General features: G+C 40.2%; 1 protein-coding gene across 1 annotated transcript in view; it reads right to left on the bottom strand.

The window, feature by feature from the left end:
• Positions 1 to 13,334, bottom strand: part of HELLS (helicase, lymphoid specific) — a 39,627-nt gene extending 26,293 nt beyond the window's left edge. The window contains exons 1-4 of the mRNA XM_082722089.1: positions 12,307 to 13,334; positions 11,761 to 11,879; positions 5,500 to 5,622; positions 1,962 to 2,018 (exon numbers count right to left, since the gene is read on the bottom strand). Of these exons, the coding sequence (XP_082578215.1) occupies positions 1,962 to 2,018; positions 5,500 to 5,622; positions 11,761 to 11,879; positions 12,307 to 12,337 (330 nt within the window). The 5' untranslated portion in view covers positions 12,338 to 13,334. The remainder of the gene's footprint in view (positions 1 to 1,961; positions 2,019 to 5,499; positions 5,623 to 11,760; positions 11,880 to 12,306) is intronic.
• Between the last annotated feature and the right edge of the window lie 9,143 nt (positions 13,335 to 22,477).

Here is a 22,477-nt window from a genome sequence, read left to right as displayed (position 1 = left end):
GCAACTCTATTACTCCTACCAACATGTAACCTCTTTCTACATTTCCCCACTAGAACTTGCTTATAAGTGTATTCCTTTTCTTGATGACTCTACTTTCCTCATTTTTTTCCCATTTGATATATTTCCAAATTAAACACAGAAGGCATTTTTATTTTGCCATGTACATTTTCTGTAACTGCAGGTTTATGCTAAAGATATTCAGTGGGTATGATATGGAAGGACAACTCATTTTCAGTAAAATTTTTAAATTAAATATAACTGAAAGCAGAAATAAAAGAGAATAATGATTTAATAATATTAGTGAGGGGAAACACAGGAAAGGAAGAGATGTTCAAAAAAAAAGTTTCAAAATGAGAGGTGGAAAGGAAGATCAAGAATAGGGAGAAAGTATGTATAAAAAATCAAAATAACAAAAGTAAATTTTTAAATTTCTTACATAAACCCTACACCACACATGGGGCTCAAACTCACAACCTGAGATCAAGAGTCATGTGCTCCCCCAAACGAATGATTCATCGAGGTATCTCAAGAAAGTAAATTTAAGGGGCACCTGGGTGGCTCAGTGGGCTTAAGCCTCTGCCTTCGGCTCAGGTCATGAGCTCAGGGTCCTGGGATTGAGCCCTATATCCAGCTCTGCTCAGCAGGGAGCCTGCTTCCCCTTCTCTCTCTGCCTTCCTCTCTCCCTACTTGTGATCTCTCTGTCAAATAAAATAAATAAAATCTTAAAAAAAAAAAAAGGTAAATTTTAAAATAAAGTTTAAAAGTTAGAGGACTGGGGCGCCGGTGGGGCTCAGTCATTAAGCATCTGCCTTTGGTTCAGGTTGGGATCGAGGCCCAAATCAGGCTCCTTGCTCGGCAGTAAGCCTGCTTCTCCCTCTCCCATTTCTCCTGCTTGCTCTCACTGTGTCTCTGTCAAATAAATAAATAAAATCTTTAGAAAAAAGTTAGAGGATTAAAAATATAAAATACCAAAAGGGACCAGTGAGATGGAACAGGCAGAACTTAATGGTTGGCACCTATTGAATACAGCGGCCGTGGCGGGACGGGGACAAAACCCTGACATAAAAAGTTAGCTGGGCAAAAGTGAAAAGTGAACAACAGATTAAACCTACAGGTTGAAGAGTAGGGAGTAAATGATTAAACAAGTAAAATTATCTTTTAAGTTTATATTCTTCAAAAACCCAAAATAAGGGGCACCTGGGTGGCTCAGAGGGTTAAGCCTCTGCCTTGGGCTCAGGCCCTGCATCAGGCTCTCTGCTCAGCAGGGAGCCTGCTTCCCCCTCTCTCTGACTACTTGTGATCTCTCTCTCTGTCAAATAAGAAAAAAAAACCTAAAAAAATAATAATAATAAATAAAAAATAAATGTAGAGCTTAGAATACATGACACACAGTAAGTACTCTAAATGTTGCTCTCTCCTTTCACTAGTACAACTGTTCTTTATACAAATTCCAACAATAAGGCATTAAACAGCCTCATGTTAAAACAAATTTACCCCAAAAGATCACATCTAAAATTCAAGCTATCCCTAAATGAACGCTCTATTATCTGAAATGTTATTAGCAGATAGAATAAATTTGCTCCAATTTTGGCTTCACTGCTGCAGCTATGCACGATACAAATTTAAATTATTATGGATCCATGCTGACATGATGAGGTTGGAGGCATTAAGGGTAAAAAATAATCACTATGAGCACCAAAAGAACTGGCCACTTAGAAGAGTGAAATTTTGAAATTAAGAAAAATAATAAGAAACTGAAAGGGTTATACTTTAGCTTTCCTTCCATATCTAAGAATATTGAGAAAACAGATTTTATATGTTCCTCTGCAGCTTATAACAAAGATAGGTTTTCAGATAAAGAAGGTTAAAATTAAGTAGACGATCTATAAAGTTAAGACTACAGAGGAATTTCCTCAATGTTTAAGGTAACATAAAGGACTTTCTAGCTTACTCTATATTACCTTAGTAACCTTTAGGGATTCCTTTTTTCTCTCCAATTTCTCTTTCTTCTTCTGTTCCTGTAAGATACTTTTTTCTTAGTGCCACAAGTGGAAAATGCAAAGTATAAAACACACAGCTCAAGTAACATGTACACAATGAAGAGCTATATAAAGATTTAAAAACAAGGGAGCACTTCCACTTCAAACCTTTAAGGAGCAACAGGGAACAGACCTTCCTGCCTTACACAACTGAAATCCATATAAGTATTTTAAACAGTGATTTTCAGACAATATGCAGCAAAGGAGAATGAACACTGAAAAAGGGAAACAAATGAGACAAATCTTGATTGTGCAATTTACTGCCTGAAGGCAATTCTCAAGTGCAAATAGTGGAGGAAGAATTCAGCAGCTCAACAGCCTCCCTGAGTTGAAAAGACAAGAGGACAAAACTTAACAGCAGCTAGCATACTCAGGGTCAGGTACACAAAGAAAGCCCTCAAGGTACGTAGGTGAAATTTCAGGTTGAGAACTATCAGTGACATGAGTGTATAAAACCAAGGCAACTAGAAAGTAGCAAGTAAAGTAAAGTAAAGTAAGCAGGGAGCCTGCTTACAGGGGATGGATCAGGAACAGTTCGTACCCATCAGGCAAAGTGACAAGAGCACTCAGAAGAGGGGCAAGTTACTACCAGACTAAAAGCTGTTCCATATGCACCCTAACAAAGCTTTAAAAGACAGACAAAAAGGGATTCAAACCATTTCCAAAAGGTGGTTAAAAAATGGGGACTCCTGGGTGGCTCAGTTGGTTAAGCAGCTGCCTTCGGCTCAGGTCATGATCCCAGGGTCCTGGGATCGAGTCCCACATCGGGCTCCTTGCTCAGCAGGGAGCCTGCTTCTCCCTCTGCCTCTGCCTGCCATTCTGTCTGCCTATGCTCGCTCTCTCCCCCTCTCTCTCTGATAAATAAATAAAATCTTTAAAAAAAAAAAAAAAAAATGTATGCCTTGGGTGCCTGGGTGGCTCAGTTAGTTAAGTGTCTGCCTTTGGCTCAGGTCACGATCCCAAGGTGCTGGGATCAAGTCCCACATTGCACTCCCTGCTCAGGGGGAGTCTGCTTCTCCCTCTCCCCTTCCTCCCTGCTTATGCACACTCTGTCAAATAATAAAATCTTAAAAAGAAAAAAGACACATGCATTATAATAACTCATTAAGTGTGGATTGTTTTGCTCTCCTATATTTGTATTTCATTTTACCATACAAAAGTTCATGAGCAAAGAAAAACATACTTAGCAAAAGCAAAATCTTGATTGATAACTGACCAGTGAATGATGGGGACATAGGGGATTACTGTAGCCTTGAAATTTGCACAAGCTTTGGGGCGCCTGGGTGGCTCAGTGGGTTGGGCCTCTGCCTTCGGCTCAGGTCATGATCTCAGGGTCCTGGGATTGAGTCCCGCATCGGGCTCTCTGCTCAGTGGGGAGCCTGCTTCCTCCTCTCTCTCTCTCTCTGCCTGCCTCTCTGCCTACTTGTGATCTCTCTCTGTCAAATAAATAATAAAATCTTAAAAAAAAAAAAAAGAAATTTGCACAAGCTTTTAAATCTTCGTAGGTTGTAGTGGGCAATAAATAAATTATATAGTTATCTCATATAAGTACAATGGGAAGAACAGACAAGGTAAAGGGGGTCAGGAGTGTGCAGATAGAAAAGGTTCAGACAGCAATTTCACTTAAGTTTGTTAGGGTAGGCTTCATCAGGAAAACGTTTAAGCCAGGCTTAAAGGTGATGAAGTAAGCTATGCAGAAATCTACAAGAAGATGGTTCCAAGTACAAAACAGCTAGTGCAAAGGCCCAAAGGCAGAAACACACTTTTCTAGAATGAAGTGTAGAAAAGTAAGAGGGCTGAAGGAGACAGTTAAGACTGCTTATTGTCTTGTGGCACACCATTAAGACTTAAGGCTTATTGGAGCACCTGGGTGGTTCAGTTGGTTCAGCATCTGCCTTTGGCTCAGTTCGTGATCCTGGGGTAGAGTCCCAAGTCCAACCCTGCTGGAGCAAGGAGGCTAATTCTCCCTCTCCCCCTGCATCTCCCTCCTCCTTCCCCTGCTCCACCCGTTGTAATCACTTTCAAATTAAGTAAAATGTTAAAAAAAAAAAGGGAAAAAAAAATGTTGGTTTTGTCACAATCAATGTAAACTAGAAAACAGTGAAACATCAAAGAAAGCAGTGAAACATAAGGGATCACCTGGGCAGAAAAAAGGAAGCACTAAAGAAAAATAAATTCTTCACTCAATAAAAATACTTCCAAAAACAAAAGCAAATGAAGACTTTTTCAGAAATACAAAAGCTAAAAAAATATATCATCAAAAGAAAATGCAAATGAATCTATTATAAGGGAAAGCAGATCAGTGACTATTTGGTGAGGAAGACAGGAAGTGAAGGATGGGAGAAAATTTAAAAAGGGGCAGGAATTCAGTCATAAAAAAGAAGAGAACCTTGCAACTTGAATCATGAATGGACCTTGTGGGCATTATGCTAAGTGAAATGAGTCAGAAAGATAAATACCATATAATCTAATTTGTGGAATCTTAAAAAACAAAACACGCCAAGCTCATAAATACAGAGAAAAGACTGATGATTGGTGGTGGTATATTGAGTGACAGGTTAAAAGGTACAAATATCCAGTTATAGTCAGTCAGGGCTATGCATTATACAGCCTGGTGACTATAGTTGGTAATACTGTATTGCATATTTAAAAGTTGCCAAGAGTAAAGCTTAAAATTTCTTATCATAAGAAAAAAACTGTTAATTAGGTATGGTAAAACTAGACTTACTGTGGTGATCATTTCACAACATACACAAATACTGAATCATAACCTGAAACTAGTATGTTATGTCAATTTTACTTTAATTAAAAAAGAAGGGGGGCATAATTTTTTGAGTTGATGGCTATGTTGATTACCTTGATTGTGGTGAATTCATGGGTGTATACATGTGAAAACATATAAAACTGTACATTATATACATGTGTTTTATATGTATCAATTATATCTTAATAAATCAATTAAAAAAAAAAGACTAAGTAACATAAAGTCCACGATTTCCAGCATCCAAAAACTATCACTAGACAGGATAAAAATCAGACAAATAAACAGAAGTATATTCATACAGTGGAATCCTTCTCAGGAATAAAGAGAACGGCCTACTGAATAAACACAAGTGAATCGCAATATGCTGAGCTAAAGAGGCAAGACACAATAAAGTGTTTAATGCATGTTCCATTTGTATATTCTAGAAAAAACAATACCAATCTATAATGACAGAAAAAAGAAATCAGAGGTCTTGGAGGCCAGGCATGGGGATCACTGAGACAAGAAAAGTTCTTGGGGTAACGGAAATGCTCCTCATCTTGACTGTGCTGGTGGTTACACAGATCTATACACTGGTCAAAACCCATCAAACAGTAAACTTAAAATGTGTACAGCTTACTGCATGTGATTTTTATCTCAATAAAGTCATTTTTTAAAAATGTAAGCTACTGGTTCTAATCAATTACATACACATACCTCTAGTTGTTGCTGTTCCATTTTAGTCAATAAAAATTTGGAGTAGATATTGCTTTTCTCAAGTAAATGTTGAAGTCTACGGTACCGAATGTCCACAGACTCTCTATCCCAAGACATGCGAGCCTATCCAAAAAGAAAATTTCCATGACTGTTAAGTTTTCTGACATACATGATGTTTTGCACAAGACGTTAAAAAATAAAGGCTAAATAAATGCTCTTTGAGTTTGATATATTTCCTGTAATTAATGAGGAAAAAATATTTTTCTAGTATTAACTTTACTAAAAATGGTTTATTTTAACACAAAACCAGGACAAATAGCTTAAAAAATAGGATTCCGGGGTTCAACATGCCATTTGGTATGATGCAGCTTAGATACCAAAATATTGACATTTCAGACACTGGCCATGTTTACTGGCATCCATCAATTTTTGAAAGTTATAAAATTAACATTATAAACTAAATACTTCAAGTAGATTTAAGTTTTTTAAACAATCAAATGATTTCAGAAAATTTTTACATACCAGTTTTATTCGAAAGAGCATCAGAATTAATAAATAATTTAATTGGCTAGGAACTAAAACAACTGTTCTTAGAATTTTAAAACTATATTGTCCAGATGCCTGGCTGGATCAGTCGGTAGAGCATGCCGACTCTTGATCTCAAGGTATGAGTTCGGGCCCCAGTTGTGCCTAGAGATTGCTTCAGAAAACAAAAAACAAAACAAAAACTGCACTGTCAAAATATTTCAACCTGCTAAATCTACTTATGATTATTACAAACTTCTTCCTCCTCAGCATTGTGTCCCCAGTTTTGCCCTTGTTTTTAGGCTTGTTTTATTCCTACTCTTAGTTCAACTTTCCTCTCCTATACATCGTCAAATTACCTGCTTTCTATATTACTTTAACACACCATTTATTAATTGATTTCTAAATCTACAGTAGGCTAGTGGTTAAGGAGGAATCCTCTCTCAGTTCACAATGATAAAGTAAAATATTTAAAAAAAAATACCAGAGGGCACATGATGAAAAACATAAAAGTAACAAATAAATAGTACAGTTCAGTGGTCCACAACTTCTTTCTGTAAAGGGCCAAAGGGTAAATATTTAAATATTTGAGCATATGGCTTATAAATACTCAACTCTGCCTTTTTGGACAAGAGCAGTAATAGACAATATAGAAACAAATGGGCAAGGCTATGTTCCAACAGAACTTTATTTACCTAAACTGCAACGATCCAGTTCATCATCTGTCAACTCAGTATAATCTCAATTTAAAAACAAAAAACAAAAAAACCCTACAACACACTAAGTGTGCTGAAGTGAATCCAGTTGAACTCATCTATCAAAGCTAAATATATGCAAACCTTACCAACCTACTCCTGAGACAAAGTTTGTTTGTACATGAGGGTTCACACACACATGTATGCATACATGCATAGCAGCTGATGTTGTACTTCAGAGACCATTGTATTTCCTAGATGTTCTATCATCTCTCCAGCTTTTCTTTCAAAATAAACTTTTCTATTACAAAAGCAATGACAATAAAATGTGTAAGGATAAATAACATGAAAATAAATACACATTTTAGAGAAATTATATATTTAGGGGCACCTGGGTAGTTAGGGGGTTAAGGCTTCTGCCTTTGGCTCAGGTCATGATCCCAGGGTCCTGGGATGGAGCCCCACACCGGGCTCTCTGCTCCATGGGGAGCCTGCTTCCTCCTCTCTCTCTGCCTGCCTCTCTGCCTACTTGTGATCTCTATCAAAATAATAAATAAAATCTTAAAAAAAAAAAACTATATATTTAAAAAACACCCATAAAACAATTCTATCAGACGCCTGGGTGGCTCAGTGGGTTGAAGACTCCGGGTCATGATCCCAGGGTCCTAGGGTCGAGTCCCCTGTTCCCTGTCCGCCTCTCTGCTCAGCGGGAAGCCTCCTTCCCTTTCTCTCTCTGCCTGCCTCTCTGCCTACTAGTGGTCTCTCTCTGTCAAATAAATGAATAAAATCTTTAAAAACAAACAAACAAAACCAATTCTGTCCATGCAGATAATCTCTGTTGACATCTTACAAAACTATTTTCAGTTCTTTTAGAACAGTGTTTCTTTTACTATTACCGATGTTACTGGATTACAATAGTCAATGAATGAAATAGATATTATAAACTGAAAGATGAAATTATTTAGAATTTGAAAAAAAGATTTTTTTTTTTTAAAGATTTTATTTATTTATTTGACAGACAGAGATCACAAGCAGGCAGAGAGGCAGGCAGAGAGAGAGGAGGAAGCAGAGAGCAGAGAGCCCGGTGCGGGGCTCGATCCCAGGACCCTGGGACCATGACCTGAGCCAAAGGCAGAGGCTTTAACCCACTGAGCCACCCAGGCGCCCCTGAAAAAAAGATTTTTTTTGGTAAATATTTTAAGTAGTCTACACCCAACATGGGGCTCAAACTCACAAACCTGAGATCAAGAGTTGCATGCTCCAACAACTGAGCCAGCCAGGTGCCCCTGAAAAAGAAAAATCCTTAACTTTTGGGGCGCCTGTGTGGCTCAGTGGGTTAGGGCCTCTGCCTTTGGCTCAGGTCATGATCCCAGAGTCCAGGGATCGAGCCCCGCATCGGGCTCTCTGCTTGGCGGGGAGCCTGCTTCTTCCTCTCTCTCTCTCTCTGCCTACTTGTGATCTCTCTCTGTCAAATAAATAAATAAAATCTTAAAAAAAAAAAAAAATCCTTAACTTTTGGGCGCCTGGGTGGCTCAGTGGGTTAAGCCTCTGCCTTCAGCTCAGGTCATGATCTCAGGGTCCTGGGATGGAGGCCCACATCAGGCTCTCTGCTTAGCGGGGAGCCTGCTTTCCCCTCTCTCTGCCTGCCTCTCTGCCTACTTGTGATCTCCCTCTCTCTGTCCAATAAAAAAAACAAATAATCCTTAACTTTTAAAATTCGTTTAAACTTTAATTAAAGTATTCTGGGCTTAATTTAGATATATATGCTACCTTAAATCCTGTTCAGAATAATTTAGCACCCATTTTTTAAGTAATTAAAGATTAAATATGTTACACTAATTTGTAAATAATATAATTAGGAAACTAAATCAATTATTAACCTTCAACACCAACCTTCCGTATTTCAAAATAATTTGGTAATAAGCCTTATCTACCATTACTGTTTCTTAACAATTTTATCTGTTATATTAAGGTAAACTGTAGCTCTGTGGAAAGCACTGAGCGCCTGGCAGGAATTATCTTTTAACTAGAGTTGAAGAGTATGCCAATGGACACCAAAGGCATAAATTCCCACAGTCTACATCATTATCTCTCCAAACACCAACACCAGATTTGGGAGTAGGGGTGGTTACACTTCACTCTCCACAGTCTGAGCTACTTTCCTTTTTTCTAACACTTATCATAACTTTTTACCTTTCCCCTCCCCAACAATATACACATTAATGCTATTCTTCACCACTTCTAGACTAACAATAACTTCTTTCTAAAGGAAATACAGGTGAAAAGCCAAAGAAAATAACTGTAGCAAATCAATGTAAAAGCCATTCTCTACTCTTTACAAACTTTACAATCTCCTAAAGCAAAGTTAATGCTCCTCATTAAGAATCTTAAGCAAGCTCTTCTCAAGTACTTCTAAATATATGCCCATAAATACGTTTTCTCCCAAAAGAAAAGGAATCATTATTTTTGTACTGCCAATTTTTTGGTCTCCAAAGACAAGCAAGGAGAGACTAATTCTTAGAATTTTCCCCATGGTCAAGTAAGGAACAACTTACAAGTTAAAAGTGCAAAAATTAATCAAATTCTTTCAATACTATAAATAAAAAGGCAATATAATAATAATAGACCATAATACTACTGGCTTTTTGGCAAAGCACACACTGGTTTTAGTGTAAGAACTGAAGAGAGCTATAAAATTTATTCATGGAGGGATTGAAAATAGATTAGAAATTGCTATTTTAGGGGCACCTGGGTGGCTCAGTTAAGCCTCTGCCTTCGGCTCAGGTCATGATCTCAGGGTCCTGGGATTGAGCCTCGCATCTGAGCTCCCTGCTCCACCCGCCGCCATCCCGCCTCTTTGCCAACTTATGATCTCTGTCAAAAAAATAAATAAAATCTTAAAAAAAAAAAAAAAAACTGCTAAAGTTCTATGATGAATAACTGCTAAAGAGAAGCTAGCTTTAGCTATCCCTCAACATACCTATCCCTCAACAATAACAATTCCAAAAAATTTTTGGACTGATGCAAAACGTTTGTTCAAAAGTTTAAATATTTCGCTTAAAAGTAGAAGTCATTTTGATTCTTTGTTTAATCAGCAAATACTTATGGTACTATAAATTTTGAGAGATCTTTCCAAAATGTGGAAATGGGGGCATGTGGCTGGCTTAATCAGTGGAACATGTGACTCGATCTCAGGGTTCTAAGTCTGAGCCCCATGTTAGGTGTATAGATTACTTAAAAATAAAATCTTTTAAAAGAAAAATGTAAAAATGTTTCATCCCTTGAATTAATGCATTCTGGAAATGTATTTTTATTGTACCTCATAGTCTTTCTTCAAATAGTACTATCTTTCCCAACAATCTTCATGAGTCACAAAACTGAAGATATACTACTCAAAATGAAGGCTTTACCATTTTTACAACCTCTGCAGTTGATTCAGTTCTAGACACCTGCCCCAGGATTCACCCTTTATAATTATCCTCTGGTTACATGGCTAGTAAGTACATTTATTTTATTTACATAATCTTATATATGCTGTATAATAATAAGGTATTCTTTTTCCATAGTTTAAAATTCAATAAACAATTTACTGATTGCCTATCTGATAGGTGAACAGCCAACAAAAACAGAACAGTAAGTGACATCCTCTCAGTAAGCAAAATGATAAGTAATGATAACACTACTTAGTACTAGATAGTACTACAAGAATTTATACAGTGAGGAAAGGCAAAAGGTGATTCATGGTTGACTTCCCAACTCTATTAAAATTTGTTTTTCTATTACAATTTCTTAACATTACCGTAACTGGTTATGGTTAACTATAGTTGACGAATAATAACAAAACCAGTATTACTGGAGTGAAAGTACAGCATGGTGGTTAGAAAGTGTGAATTCTGGAATGACATGGCCTACATTACAATCTTGGCTCTATTAAAGCTGTGGAACTCCCCGCTCCTGGCACGTTCTCTACATGCCTCAGTTTTCTCATCTGTAAAATGAAGTGAAAACAGAACCTACTTCACAGAATGCTTTAATAAAAATAATAGTTTATACTAGTAATTAAGCTAGTAAATTTAATAGTTATAATGAATAGCAGTACCTACTTTATAGTCTAGTTAAGGAGCCAATTAGTAAATACATGTACAACATTCACAACAGTGTTCAGGAGGTGTTAACAGTGCTAGCAGAAGAATCATTTCTGTTAATATTAAATAGCAGGGAACCAACTGATTCATTAATTGCCTTTGAGGTGCAGTATTTCCCAAATTAAGTAATTCTGCATGGAGTTAATTAAATACTAAAGTATACTTCCTAAGGTATAGGGTTAAGGATAAGAACGCCTAAGACAGCCAGAGTTCAAATTCAAGTTCACTGGTGTGTGACCCCACCCAACTGCCCCAGCTTCCTCATATGTAAATGCAGAGATATCAAAAGTACCTACAGCATCACAATACCGGGAGTGCTAAATAAATTACTACAAGAAAATAATTTAGGAGGCAGAATGTAAGTGGGGGTGGCTATCACTCCTTTTTTTGAACAGGGGATGATGAAGCAACAAGGTGGGGCTTTATTACTGGGAGCGAAATACACTTAAGAACTGAAATTTCAAGTGATTAAAAACTGCTTCGGTCATCTGCAAAATATATACTCTGTAAAAGAAAACCACTTATCACCGAAAATGTACACCCCATTTTTACCTGAACAATCTTACTTAGCACTAGTCCAAGAAACCAAAAGGAAAACGGCAAGTTTATCACTTTAGGTGGTCAATAGCACTAAATACCAAAGAAATTCACTACCGATTTTGGAAGAATTAATCTAGCTAAAGAAGCAACCTGAAACGTTCTCCGACCTAGACTACAAATCCCAGAAGCATCACTGAAAGCACGAGCAAAGGTGTCTCAAAGATAGCGCTGAGTAAACATAGTAATAGATAAATAACAGCCCGTTTTAAAGATCAAGAAAAAAGCAGACGGGAGACCAAACCTCCGAGGAAGGTCACTGCTGGCTAAAACGACGATGAACTTGATTCCTAAATTACCTTTTCGATCATCTTCCGCTCCCTTTCAAGTCCAGCAGCCTCTAGCTGTTCTTCCTCCTCCAGCATGGCTTGAGTAATCACGGCAGGCTCCGGTTCAACCATGTCTGAAGTCGGGGACCCTAAGAGGGGATAAAGTTTTTAAATTGCAGTTTTAAAAAATTACCGGTTACTCAAATTCCACATTCAACAATCTTTCCCGGATGCATCTGAGGCAAAAGCTGAAGACCTACGGGACGCCAGCATCAGTCCTCTGAAAACATCCTGGGTCTCCACCATGTCAACAAGTGGCCAGGACCCCAGTTGACCAGTAGGGATGCTCGCGAAAACGCGGCCCCGCTGTGTGAAGTCTCCTACACCGCGCACATAGGCGCATCTGGGGCCCTCCACTCACCTTCCACAGCTTCTTGCCCTCCCTCCCTCCGTCTCTGCCTGGAGTCAGCTCTACCCACCAATCTCGGCTGTAGCCTCCATGCTGCCCCCCTCCCCTCCCCCGCCCCCGGCCCGGACGCCGCCGCGGGCGCCCGGAGGAAGGGTCTCCGCACTCACCACCGCTACTCGCGGGCCGCTGCGCCGGCATGGCTGGACACACACTCCGGAACCCGATCCTCGGCTCTCAGGGTCTGCAACGCCGCGCGCCTAAGTCTCACAGACGCTGCCTCCTCAGCCTCCTCACCAATCCCCCGGCCAAGGAAAAACGCGCGCTTCTACTTCGCGGGAAAACGTTGTCATCTCGCGATACTTTCTGCTCTCCGCCCCGCCCCCCGAATCCCGGAGGCGCGAGATTTGGCGCAATTTAGCTTTCATCAGAACCCACCTGGCTGACCGTGGGCGATTACCTAGATGTCTATCTTGGGAAAACTGGATTCTGCTGCTAGCTTTCAACTAGGTCTGTAACACGGGACGAGTGAGTCCGCCCACTGTGGAGGGCCCAGTTTCCTCACGTATTGGATAATGGTTCAGAATTACACTTTAGGAGCTCTCTTATTTGCAAGGCACCTTCACCAATTGGCTGATATGATTAAATCCCGTCAATCGATGATCTTTTAGACAGGAAATACGTATGACTATTCAGGTGAGAATGTCAGAGACATATACCGCCAATCTCACTCACCATCCTTGGTGCACAGTGCCCATTTTGGGTTGAAAACTCCCCGAAATGACCCAGAAGAGAGCTCCGTTGTGGGTGACATGGGGGAGAAAAATAGGCTAGTAAGATTATGGCAGAGTTCAGGAAAGGTGTTTCAGGATAAGGGAGAACTGATTGTAGTGATAAAGCAAGCGGAGTGGCCAGGAGAAAAGAAGATTCAGGAATAGACCAGGGGGCGCTTGAGTGCTTCAGTCGGTTATGCGAATCACTTGATTTCTGCTCCCCCAGGATCTGAGGGTCATGGGATGAGCCCTTAGGCAGGCTCCCCACTCCAAGGCGGGGGTCTGCTTGAGATTCTCTCCTCTGCCCTTCTGCTCACCGGCAATGGCATGCGCGCGCGCTCTATCTAAATAAAATAACCGAATCTTAAAAAAAAAAAAAAAAAAAAAAAAGGAATTGACTGGGCACCTGGGTGGCTCAGTGCGTTAAGCCAATGCCTTGGGGTCAGGTCATGATCTCAGGGTCCTGCAATGGAGGACTGTATCGGGCTTTCTGCTCAGTGGAGAGCCTGCTTCTCCCCTTCTCTGCCTGCCTCTCTGCCTATTTGTGATCTCAAATAAATAAATAAAATCTTTAAAAAAATAAAAAAGGAATAGACCAATAACTAGAATGGGAACCGAAAGAAGAGACTGGACTTTTTTACTGGTTTTTTTCTTCAGCCTATAATTCCACCCTTTCTTGTCTGCAATCCCTTTCAATAAATTCCTTGGCTCCCTCCCCTTCTATAAATTGTGGTATACCTGCCATATTACCATCTGTTTCCTTCATTTCTGACTTGGGAAAACTTTAATAATTGTACAAAATTAAGAGCTTGCAACATACATCTATCATGAACATCTTCAGCAATCTTCATAACACTCTGAGATTAGATTTATTTCTAATCACTTCTGAAGAGTGTTATTCTTCATAACACTCTCAGATTATTTTTATTCCTACATTGTAGGTAAGAAAACTGGTGCTCAGTGACACTGACTTTCCCAGAGGTCTGTGGTCATTTTGTGATAAAACGGGAGCCAAACCCAGGCCTCAATCCTACTTCAGTATTATCTTAAGATAAAACATAATCTTGATTAGTAATTGTTCTTAAATCCTTCCTCCCTCTAACCTAAAACAATAGCTATCAGTCTCACTTAACATTTTTTACTTCCCCAACCTATCCCCTAAAATTTGTTCCCCTGACTTCTGAAACACAGCTTTTCACAGGGTTTTCCCCTAATGTATTGCCAGTCTTCTTGTTCCTTCTTTTGAACTCAATCTTGGCCCAGCTCCCAAAATCTTTCCCATATTTGTTTCTTTTTTCTATATACTATATTCTATATACTTGTAGCATCTGCTTTAGAGTCTTCAATGATCAGTTCAAAGCTGACAACTTCCCTTCTAGTTCCTGAGAGAGAGAAAGTAGGGAAGATTTGTCTAAACACATGAGATGGAGTTCAAGGCAATTTCATCTGATTTTCAAAGGAAATACATCTCATCTAACATCTGGCCCCACACTTGTTAATACAAGTACACTGGTGCATTTATTTCCTGACACATTTGCCATTATGCCAGCCTTCCCTCAGAGTGGCTGTTCAAAGTTGTGCTCAGTCCCTTTTATTTAAGGGTCTGCATTTAAATGTCTCCTGGGTACCAGAAACATTTCTAGGAGCTGTACAGCAATAAACAAGGCAGACAAGGTCCCTGTTGATATGGATCTTAACATTTCAGGAGTTAAAGCAAGTAAGCATGTGTGGGAGGAGGTGTGTGAAGAGTACTCTGCAAGAATATTAGAATAGAGTGATGTAAGAGTAACTGGGTAGTTATTTTAGACTGGGTAGTCAAGTATCTGAGGAAGTGATGGACATTTAAGCTAGAAATTAAATGTCAGGGCACCTGGGTGGCTCAGAGGGTTAAAGCCTCTGCCTTCGGCTCCTGTCATGAGTCCAGGGTCCTGGGATTGAGCCCCACATCGGGCTCTCTACTCAGCAGGGATCCTGCTTCCTCCTCTCTCTCTCTGCCTGCCCCTCTGCCTACTTGTGATCTCAATCTGTCAAATAAATAACTAAAATCTTAAAAAAAAAAAAAAGAAATTAAATGTCAAGCAGCCAGCTAGCCCAGGGGAAGACAGCTGTAGGGAAGAAAAAATTCCCCCTACCTTACTGGGTTCTTTTGATCTGTTAATTAAATTGACATACAATAGATTAACAGGAGAAACACAAATTTAATTACTTACATACATATAGGAGTCCCATAAAGTCAATGCAAGGCTCAGCACAGGCAGGTAATGCCAGGCTTATATGCCATTCTAAGCTAAGAAGGGAAAGAAAAGAATTCACAGGAAGATGGGAAGAGCAAATGTTTCATAAACAAATGTTTGCCATGCCATGCAAAGGAGGACAGGGAGAATTCTAACAAATAGGCTCCCCAAATTCCCCCCAGTTTCCCACACCTAGTCTCTAATCTTTGTTAATTGTTTCTGGTGATAGCTCTCTTCCTAGACCAGGCCCTCTATGTAAATTCTTTTAAGCATTGAGGGGAAGTTTAAAAAAACTTTTCTTGACCCTTTCGGATCTTAACTGTCTTTAGCTCAATATAATCTGCATGCATTCTGGGGAGACCTGTTCTGAACCACTTGTCTGAAACTTCTCTTTAAGTTGCACACATTAAAAGCTGAGCTAGTGGCCAAGAAGAATCAGGTGAGTAGCTGGGCAGTAAGACATCTGGAAGGGAAGGAAAAAAACCATAGAATGAAGATGAACAAACAGGAAAGAACAAACTGAAGCACTTTTCTCCACAACCCATTTAACCAGTCTCAATCCTGGGAATACATCAGTTCAATAAAATGGCATTGCTTCATTTATTTGATGGAAAGTGTTAATCTTCTCTTCCTTTCTTTAAAAAAAAATGTACAGATATACACACACACATATATACATGTATATGTATATGTACATATATATAATTCCACAAATAGTATTTATATTCCACAAATATATATATCCCCCCCCCCGAGGTAAAGTCCACATAACCTTTACCACTTTAACCATTTTTTTTTTTAAGATTTTATTTATTTGTCAGAGAGAGCGAGCGAGCGAGTGAGAGCAAGCACAGGCAGACAGAGTGGAAGGCAGAGTCAGACGAAGAAACAGGCTCCCTGCGGAGCAAGGAGCCCGATGTGGGACTCCATCCCAGGACGCTGGGATCATGACCTGAGCCGAAGGCAGCTGCTTAACCAACTGAGCCACCCAGGCATCCCCACTTTAACCATTTTAAGTAATCTCTACTCCCAACATGGGGATTGAACTCATGACCCTGAGATCAAGAGTCCCCTGCTCTACCAACCCAGCCAGGCAGGCACCCCCTTCTCTCCCTTTTCTTGAACATAAACTCAAGATTGTATTGCTTTCAGGGCCACCTGGGTGGCTAAAACATCTGACTCTTTGTTTCAGCTCAGGTCATGATCTGACACAGTGCAGTCTGCTTGTCCCTCTCCCTCCCCCTCTGCTCCTTCCCCAATCCCCTGAATCCACATATGTGCACCAATAAATAAAATCTTGTAAAAAAACAAAATGGGATTTTTTCATATTTCATTTCATTCAATTTCATAATAAATTCAATTTCATAATAAAACAGGTTTCATAATAAAACAAAATATGGAGCTTAGGACTGTACCACATGGAACTTTCCTTTGCCTATCTCCTGCCAGTTCAAAATATTTGCCTCTCTTATTAGCCAGCATTCTCTTAGATTTGCAGTTGAGTTCAAACTATTCAAGCCTCAACACAATCTTCTTTGCAGTTTTAGCCTTTTTTTTTCCCTAGAAAATTGGCTTAGTCTGCCCACCATATCCACTCTCCTTGTCATGCTGCTGCTTTCCCTGGACATATAGAGAATCCTTGTTCTTCTCGTACTATGTTACTTTGTGGGTTTGGTGTTTGTCACACTTCTTACAGAAAGTCCAGCAGATTTTAGGAATGTTTACCATGTTTGTAAATGCACTACTGGCAAGGAAAGAAAGGAATCAGGCTGAAATGAAAGTATTAATATTCTCTTTTAATAGACACAAGTTAGACACTATTTGTCCTGTCTCATTTACACTGAAGCAGCATTTTTCACCAATGACTACACAAGCTCCTCCTTGTTAAGGGTCAGTGTGTCCAGAGCACATCAGTTCTGGAGTACCACAGAGGCTAAGCTATTAACTTCTGATTGGAGTATTGTCAAAGTCTGCATAGTAGGATTGAACCCTTGTTCTCTACCACGGAAAGATTTAAACTCATCTTTTTCAAGACATAAATGACAAAACTTGGGAATAAGGTCCTCAACGCTTAAAAGAATTTGGGAGTGCCAATACACAAGTAAGTTTCCTTTAACTTCTTACCTTGTATGTTTATGTGACATGGCCTTATGAAAAGAGGAGCCCATGTTTGCAATTTGGCTGGCATTTAAGATGGAGTACCTGGTGGGACGCCTGGGTGGCTCAGCTGGTTAGACGACTGCTTTCAGCTCAGGTCATGATCCTGGAGTCCCGGGATCCAGTCCCGCATCGGGCTCCCAGCTCCATGGGGAGTCTGCTTCTCCCTCTGACCTTCTCCTTGCTCATGCTCTCTCTCACTGCCTCTCTCTTAAAAAGAAAAAAAAAATGGAATACCTGGTGACAAAGGAGCCAGGTGTGAGTCCACATAGTCCTGACCATTTAAGTGGGAAGCCCATATAAATTTTGCTGCCACATGAGATAAAAAAAGCCAGTGCAGTTCACAGACAAGGTCAGAGCAGAATCTGTAATTTTCTAGATCTGGGACAACGCATGACCTTTGTTATTAGTACCATTAGCATCCATACATCTTTACTTTCCATGTACTCCTGCCAGTTTGTTAGAACAGAACAGGTTGCAAAATACTTGCTCTAGAAGGCCTGTAGTCTGGCTTTGGCAGCTATAAAACTTAGTTTTGCCACCTGACCAAGAGTTCAGATTGTTGATCTACGTCGGAATATTGGCCAGTCCAGTCAGGGGAGCAGCTAAGATATCCCAAGTTGTACAAGGATGGCCTGTGAGCCATCCAAAACATTTGGTGATTTGCCAAACATCTCTGCTATAGAAGTTAGTGCCAGAGTCATTTTTAATCTTCTTGACAGGTTTGAAGATACTATTTGTGGAATCAAACACCACAGGGTTTGATTGTAATACTATCCTGGTATATCATCAAGGAAAAGTTCTGTGGCATATTTTTTTGATACAAAGGGAAACTTTTTTGCCTATTGTGTTTATCTGGGCAAGGGACAGTTCTTGAATTTTTTTTTTTTAAGATTGTATTTATTTGAGAGAGCGGGGGTATGTGAGCAAAACAGAGGGAGGAGCAGAGGGGAAGGGAATGGGGGAAGAATCCCAAGCAGACCCAAACCCAGGGATGACGCTTAGCCGACTGAGCCACCCAGGCGAAACAGTCCTTGAACTTCTATAGAGGTTTTCCTGGGTCCAAATAACTCAACAGAAGAGGCAGAGTGGAGTTTTGCTAGTCGTGGATACCTTACCCTGTCATACATACATCTTCCATACTTAGTCAACCACACATTCACAGTGATAGGAACAAAAAATATTCAGGTTCTTTCTTTCTTTCTTTTTTTAAAAGATTTTATTTATTTATTTGACAGAGAGAAAGATCACAAGTAGGCAGAGAGGCAGGCAGAGAGAGAGGGGGAAGCAGGCTCCCCGCTAAGCAGAGAGCCCAATGCGGGGCTCAGTCCCAAGACCCTGAGATCATGACCCGAGCCGAAGACAGAGGCATAACCCACTGAGTCACCCAGGTGCCCCAAATATTCAGGTTCTTTAGCGCTATGTATATGCTAGACATAATCAGCAGTCCTATTGATTAATGTGGTCAGGGTATATTTGGTCTGCCCCCAACTTGTTGGAAAAGTGAGGGTTAATAAGAGCAAGGCACAGGTTGAAAGAGTCTATAGTGAAAACTCAGGGAAAGGAGGGTAGATAAAGCACTCTCTCTGATCAGCTTTCTAATAAATAATGAATAAATGAGAAGTGTCATTAATGAGAGAAGGTGGCATTTGTGTGTGTGTGTGTGTGTGTGTGTGTGTGTGTGTGTGTGTGTGTAGAGTCTTAAAAGGTGGAGGGGTATAGGTGAAAGAGAAGTTTTTTGATCTGTGATGATAGCAGAGGCTGCCTACCTTTTTTTTTTTTAATCTATTTATTTATTTGAGAGAAATAGAGCTGATGGGAGGGAGGGGCAGAGGGCAAGAGGGAGAGAGAATCTTAAAGCAGACTCCCTACTGAGTGTGGAGTTCGATGTGGGGCTTGATCTCACAACCCTGAGATCAAGAGTCAGATGCTCCTCTGACTGTGCCAGCCAGGTGCCCCTGGGGCACCTTTTGAGACCTCTGAGATATTTCATGTCTGAAGTAGGTAATAGTTGTTTGTACCTGTTGAAGTCTCGATCTGGAGGCTCTATGGCCTTGTTCTGTTAGTGTCTTTAGGAGAATGAGGGAGTCTATAAGAGCTTCCTGCCTAGTTTGATTACAAAGTAAAAGGTCATCAACATACTGAACAAGAGTGGAACCTTGAGTGAAGGCTATAGAATCCAAGTCAGCTTTAAAGACCAGGAAACCACTGAGGGAGATTCTCAGTATCCCTGAGGTATGGAAGCCCACATTAACTGTCTCCCTCTAAAAGTAAAAGGGAAGAGAAATCATGAGCCAGTATGCAATGGGATTGAAAGGAGAGCTGAGCAGAGGCCAATTACTGTAAATCAGGCTGCATCAGCAGGAGCTGAGGGTAAGAATAGTAGCTGGATCAGGGACTCCAGGTCTGTGAAGAATTAGAAAAGATTTGAAAGCTCTTAGGTCTTGTACAAATCAATGTTTGATTCCTGTCTGAGTCAAATTTACCTTCTCTCTTTATGGGTAAGATTGGAGTGTTAGAGGGTGAGGAAGTAAAGACAAGTATATCCTGCTGTGAAAGAGATCTACCGTAGGTCCAATTCCTCATTTCGAGTCTCTAGGAAGAGGATATTGGGCTAGTACTGATAGAAACGGTTTTTCTTTTTCCAAATAAGGTACACAGGCTCTGTACTTGTAACAATGCAACTTCATCTGCACATGTAGCCCAGAGATGAATTTGGACCACTTACATGTGTATATGTGCATATGTGTGTATGTATTTACTCACTGACTCAAATTCACAACCCTGAGATCCAGAGTTGCATGCTCCACTGAGCCAGCCAGGCGCCTCAACAAGGACATCTTTTAAACACTCATCCTATTCAGAGGAACTTAAGTCGAGATGAGTTTCCAGTAAGCAAAGTGGGAAATTTGGGGTTTGGTTTAAGAATAGGGAAATAAAATCGCCTTTCTTATTATATTTTATAGTGGCATTAAATTTACATAACAAACCTCCACCTGAAAGTTACGCTGCTGAGGAGATGGGGGACCAGATTGGCTCAGTCAGTTAAGGTCATGATCTCAGGGTCCTGAGATTAAGCCCCCAACTGGGTCCATGCTCAGCAGGGAGTCTGCTTCTCCCTTTCCCTCCGCCCCACCCCCAATTATTCTCTCTCTCTGCTTCTCTCTTACTCTCAAAAAAATAAAATCTTAAAACAAAACAAAAAAAAAGCATGATGGCTATTAAGAGTGCCTAAAGATAATGGGGTGAGTTGGGACAGAGGCAGTGAAATAGGTTGCCCAGGGACTCCCTATAGTTTGAATAGAATCAGGGGTGACAGGCAGAGATAGATTCTCTGAGCAGATTGTGGAGAAAGTTACACCAGTGTCAATTAAGAAATCCAATTCCATTGGGGTTGCCTGGGTGTCTCAGTCCTTAACTATCTGCCTTTGGCTCAGGTCATGATCCCAGGGTCCTTGGATTGAATTCCACATCAGGCTGCCTGCTCAGTGGGGAATCTGCTTCTCTCTCTCCCTTTGTTGCTCCCCTCTGCTCATGTTTTCTCTCTCTCTCAAAAAAATAAATAAAATCTTAAAAGAAAATAAAGTCTAATTCCCAATCCCCTATTTTAGATTTAATGGCAGACTCTGGGTTGTAATAATCAGCTGACCCTTTCATTTGAAGAGGAACTGTCCCACAGGAGGAGAAAAACCTTCTGGGGGGGTGGTGATAGAGTCTAGGGAGATTGTTTCTGTCCCTTAAACTTTCCTTTCTCTTATGTGTAGGACAATTTTTCTTCCAAAAACACTTGATTTTTTTAAATATATATATTTTTAATTTTACTGTCTGGAGGTAAATGGGGAGGGCTCTAAGTAGATTTTGAGTTACTCTCAGAATCATGCTTTTGCTTTTCTGAAGATTCAAGTTGCAAAGCAAGAACTGTTGCTTTTAACTTATTTCCTCTTGTATTCTTTTAAAGACATTTTTTTTAGGTTACCTCTACACCCAACATGGGCCTCGCACTCACAACCCCAAGATCAAGAGTCACATGGTCTACCAACTGAGCCAGTCAGGTACCCCTTCTCTTGTACTCTGGTAAGCTATTTTCAAAGAATGAGTAGCTGCCTCCCTTATAACCCTCAGAGATTGTCAGGACCGCCATGCCTTTTTTTATAATAGGGAGAAAATTTCCCACTAAAGCTGAAATTAAAAGATTTCTATCTTCTGGGCCTTCTGGGTTTAATACAGTAAGCTACTGGAAAGTCTGAAAAGTGTTCAAGAAAGGTGTTTGTTCTTCTGAGTGCAAAATTCAACCTTAGACTAGTTCACTTTGTGGGGAGAGGGTAGTTGTCAATATTGCTTCTATCAAGCCTTGAATATGAGCCTCCAGCTGAGCCATTTCCTGGGCATTCATGGGAGGGCAGTTCTGGCCATGTTTCCTCCGTGTGTGGGGTTTTCCCCAGGGGCTGTCTGGCTTGTCTGATAACTACAGTATAATCATGGGCAGGAAGAACACCCTTTAGTAGTTTACATAGGTCCGTGGGAATGGGGCTGCTAATGGCTACTAATCTTTCCAATTCCTTTTAAATTTCTTGAGATCTTCTGAAAGTAGAGGTAAAAGGGTTTTAAAATTCAAAAGATCTGCTGTTCTCCAGGGGACATGAATTCTTTACGGTGGATGTCCAGGAGACATCTGCAAAGTATAGAACATAGGAATGCCTGAAGCTGGCAGAGACTGCTTACAGAGACCTGGAAAATAGAGGCTATATGGAATAGCAAAGAAAGCCCTACATCCTTCTCAGTTGCTTGTGCTAAGTTCACTTCCTGGCTTCTAGTATTTATGTGAGCAACCTGCATATTCCAGGCCTGGAGATCAGTCCAGAATGCTCTTTGTAAATCTTGCAAATCAAGGGAAGTGAACACGGACAGCTGGGTACTTAAGGGATTTTGTGAAGAAATTGGAGAAATTTTAGGATCTAAGAGAATTGGCTGAGGAGATGGGCTAGGGCTTTGAGAAGAGGGTCTTAGACCCAGGGCTCAGAGATCCAAAAGATCTGAAGGGTAAGGGACAGAAAGCTGAACATAAAAGTGTGTATAAGAGGAAAGAGAAGGAAGGACTTGAATAAGGTGTGGTTTTAAATTTTTGTTCTAAATTCAATTTCCATTCTTTCCTCTTATTAAGGGAATCCCTAAGGCTA

The sequence above is a fragment of the Mustela nivalis genome (assembly GCF_964662115.1).
Source record: "Mustela nivalis genome assembly, chromosome: 2".
NCBI lineage: Eukaryota > Metazoa > Chordata > Mammalia > Carnivora > Mustelidae > Mustela > Mustela nivalis.
The sequence above is the reverse complement of the archived record's forward strand: the minus strand, read 5'-3'. Positions and strand labels throughout refer to the sequence as shown.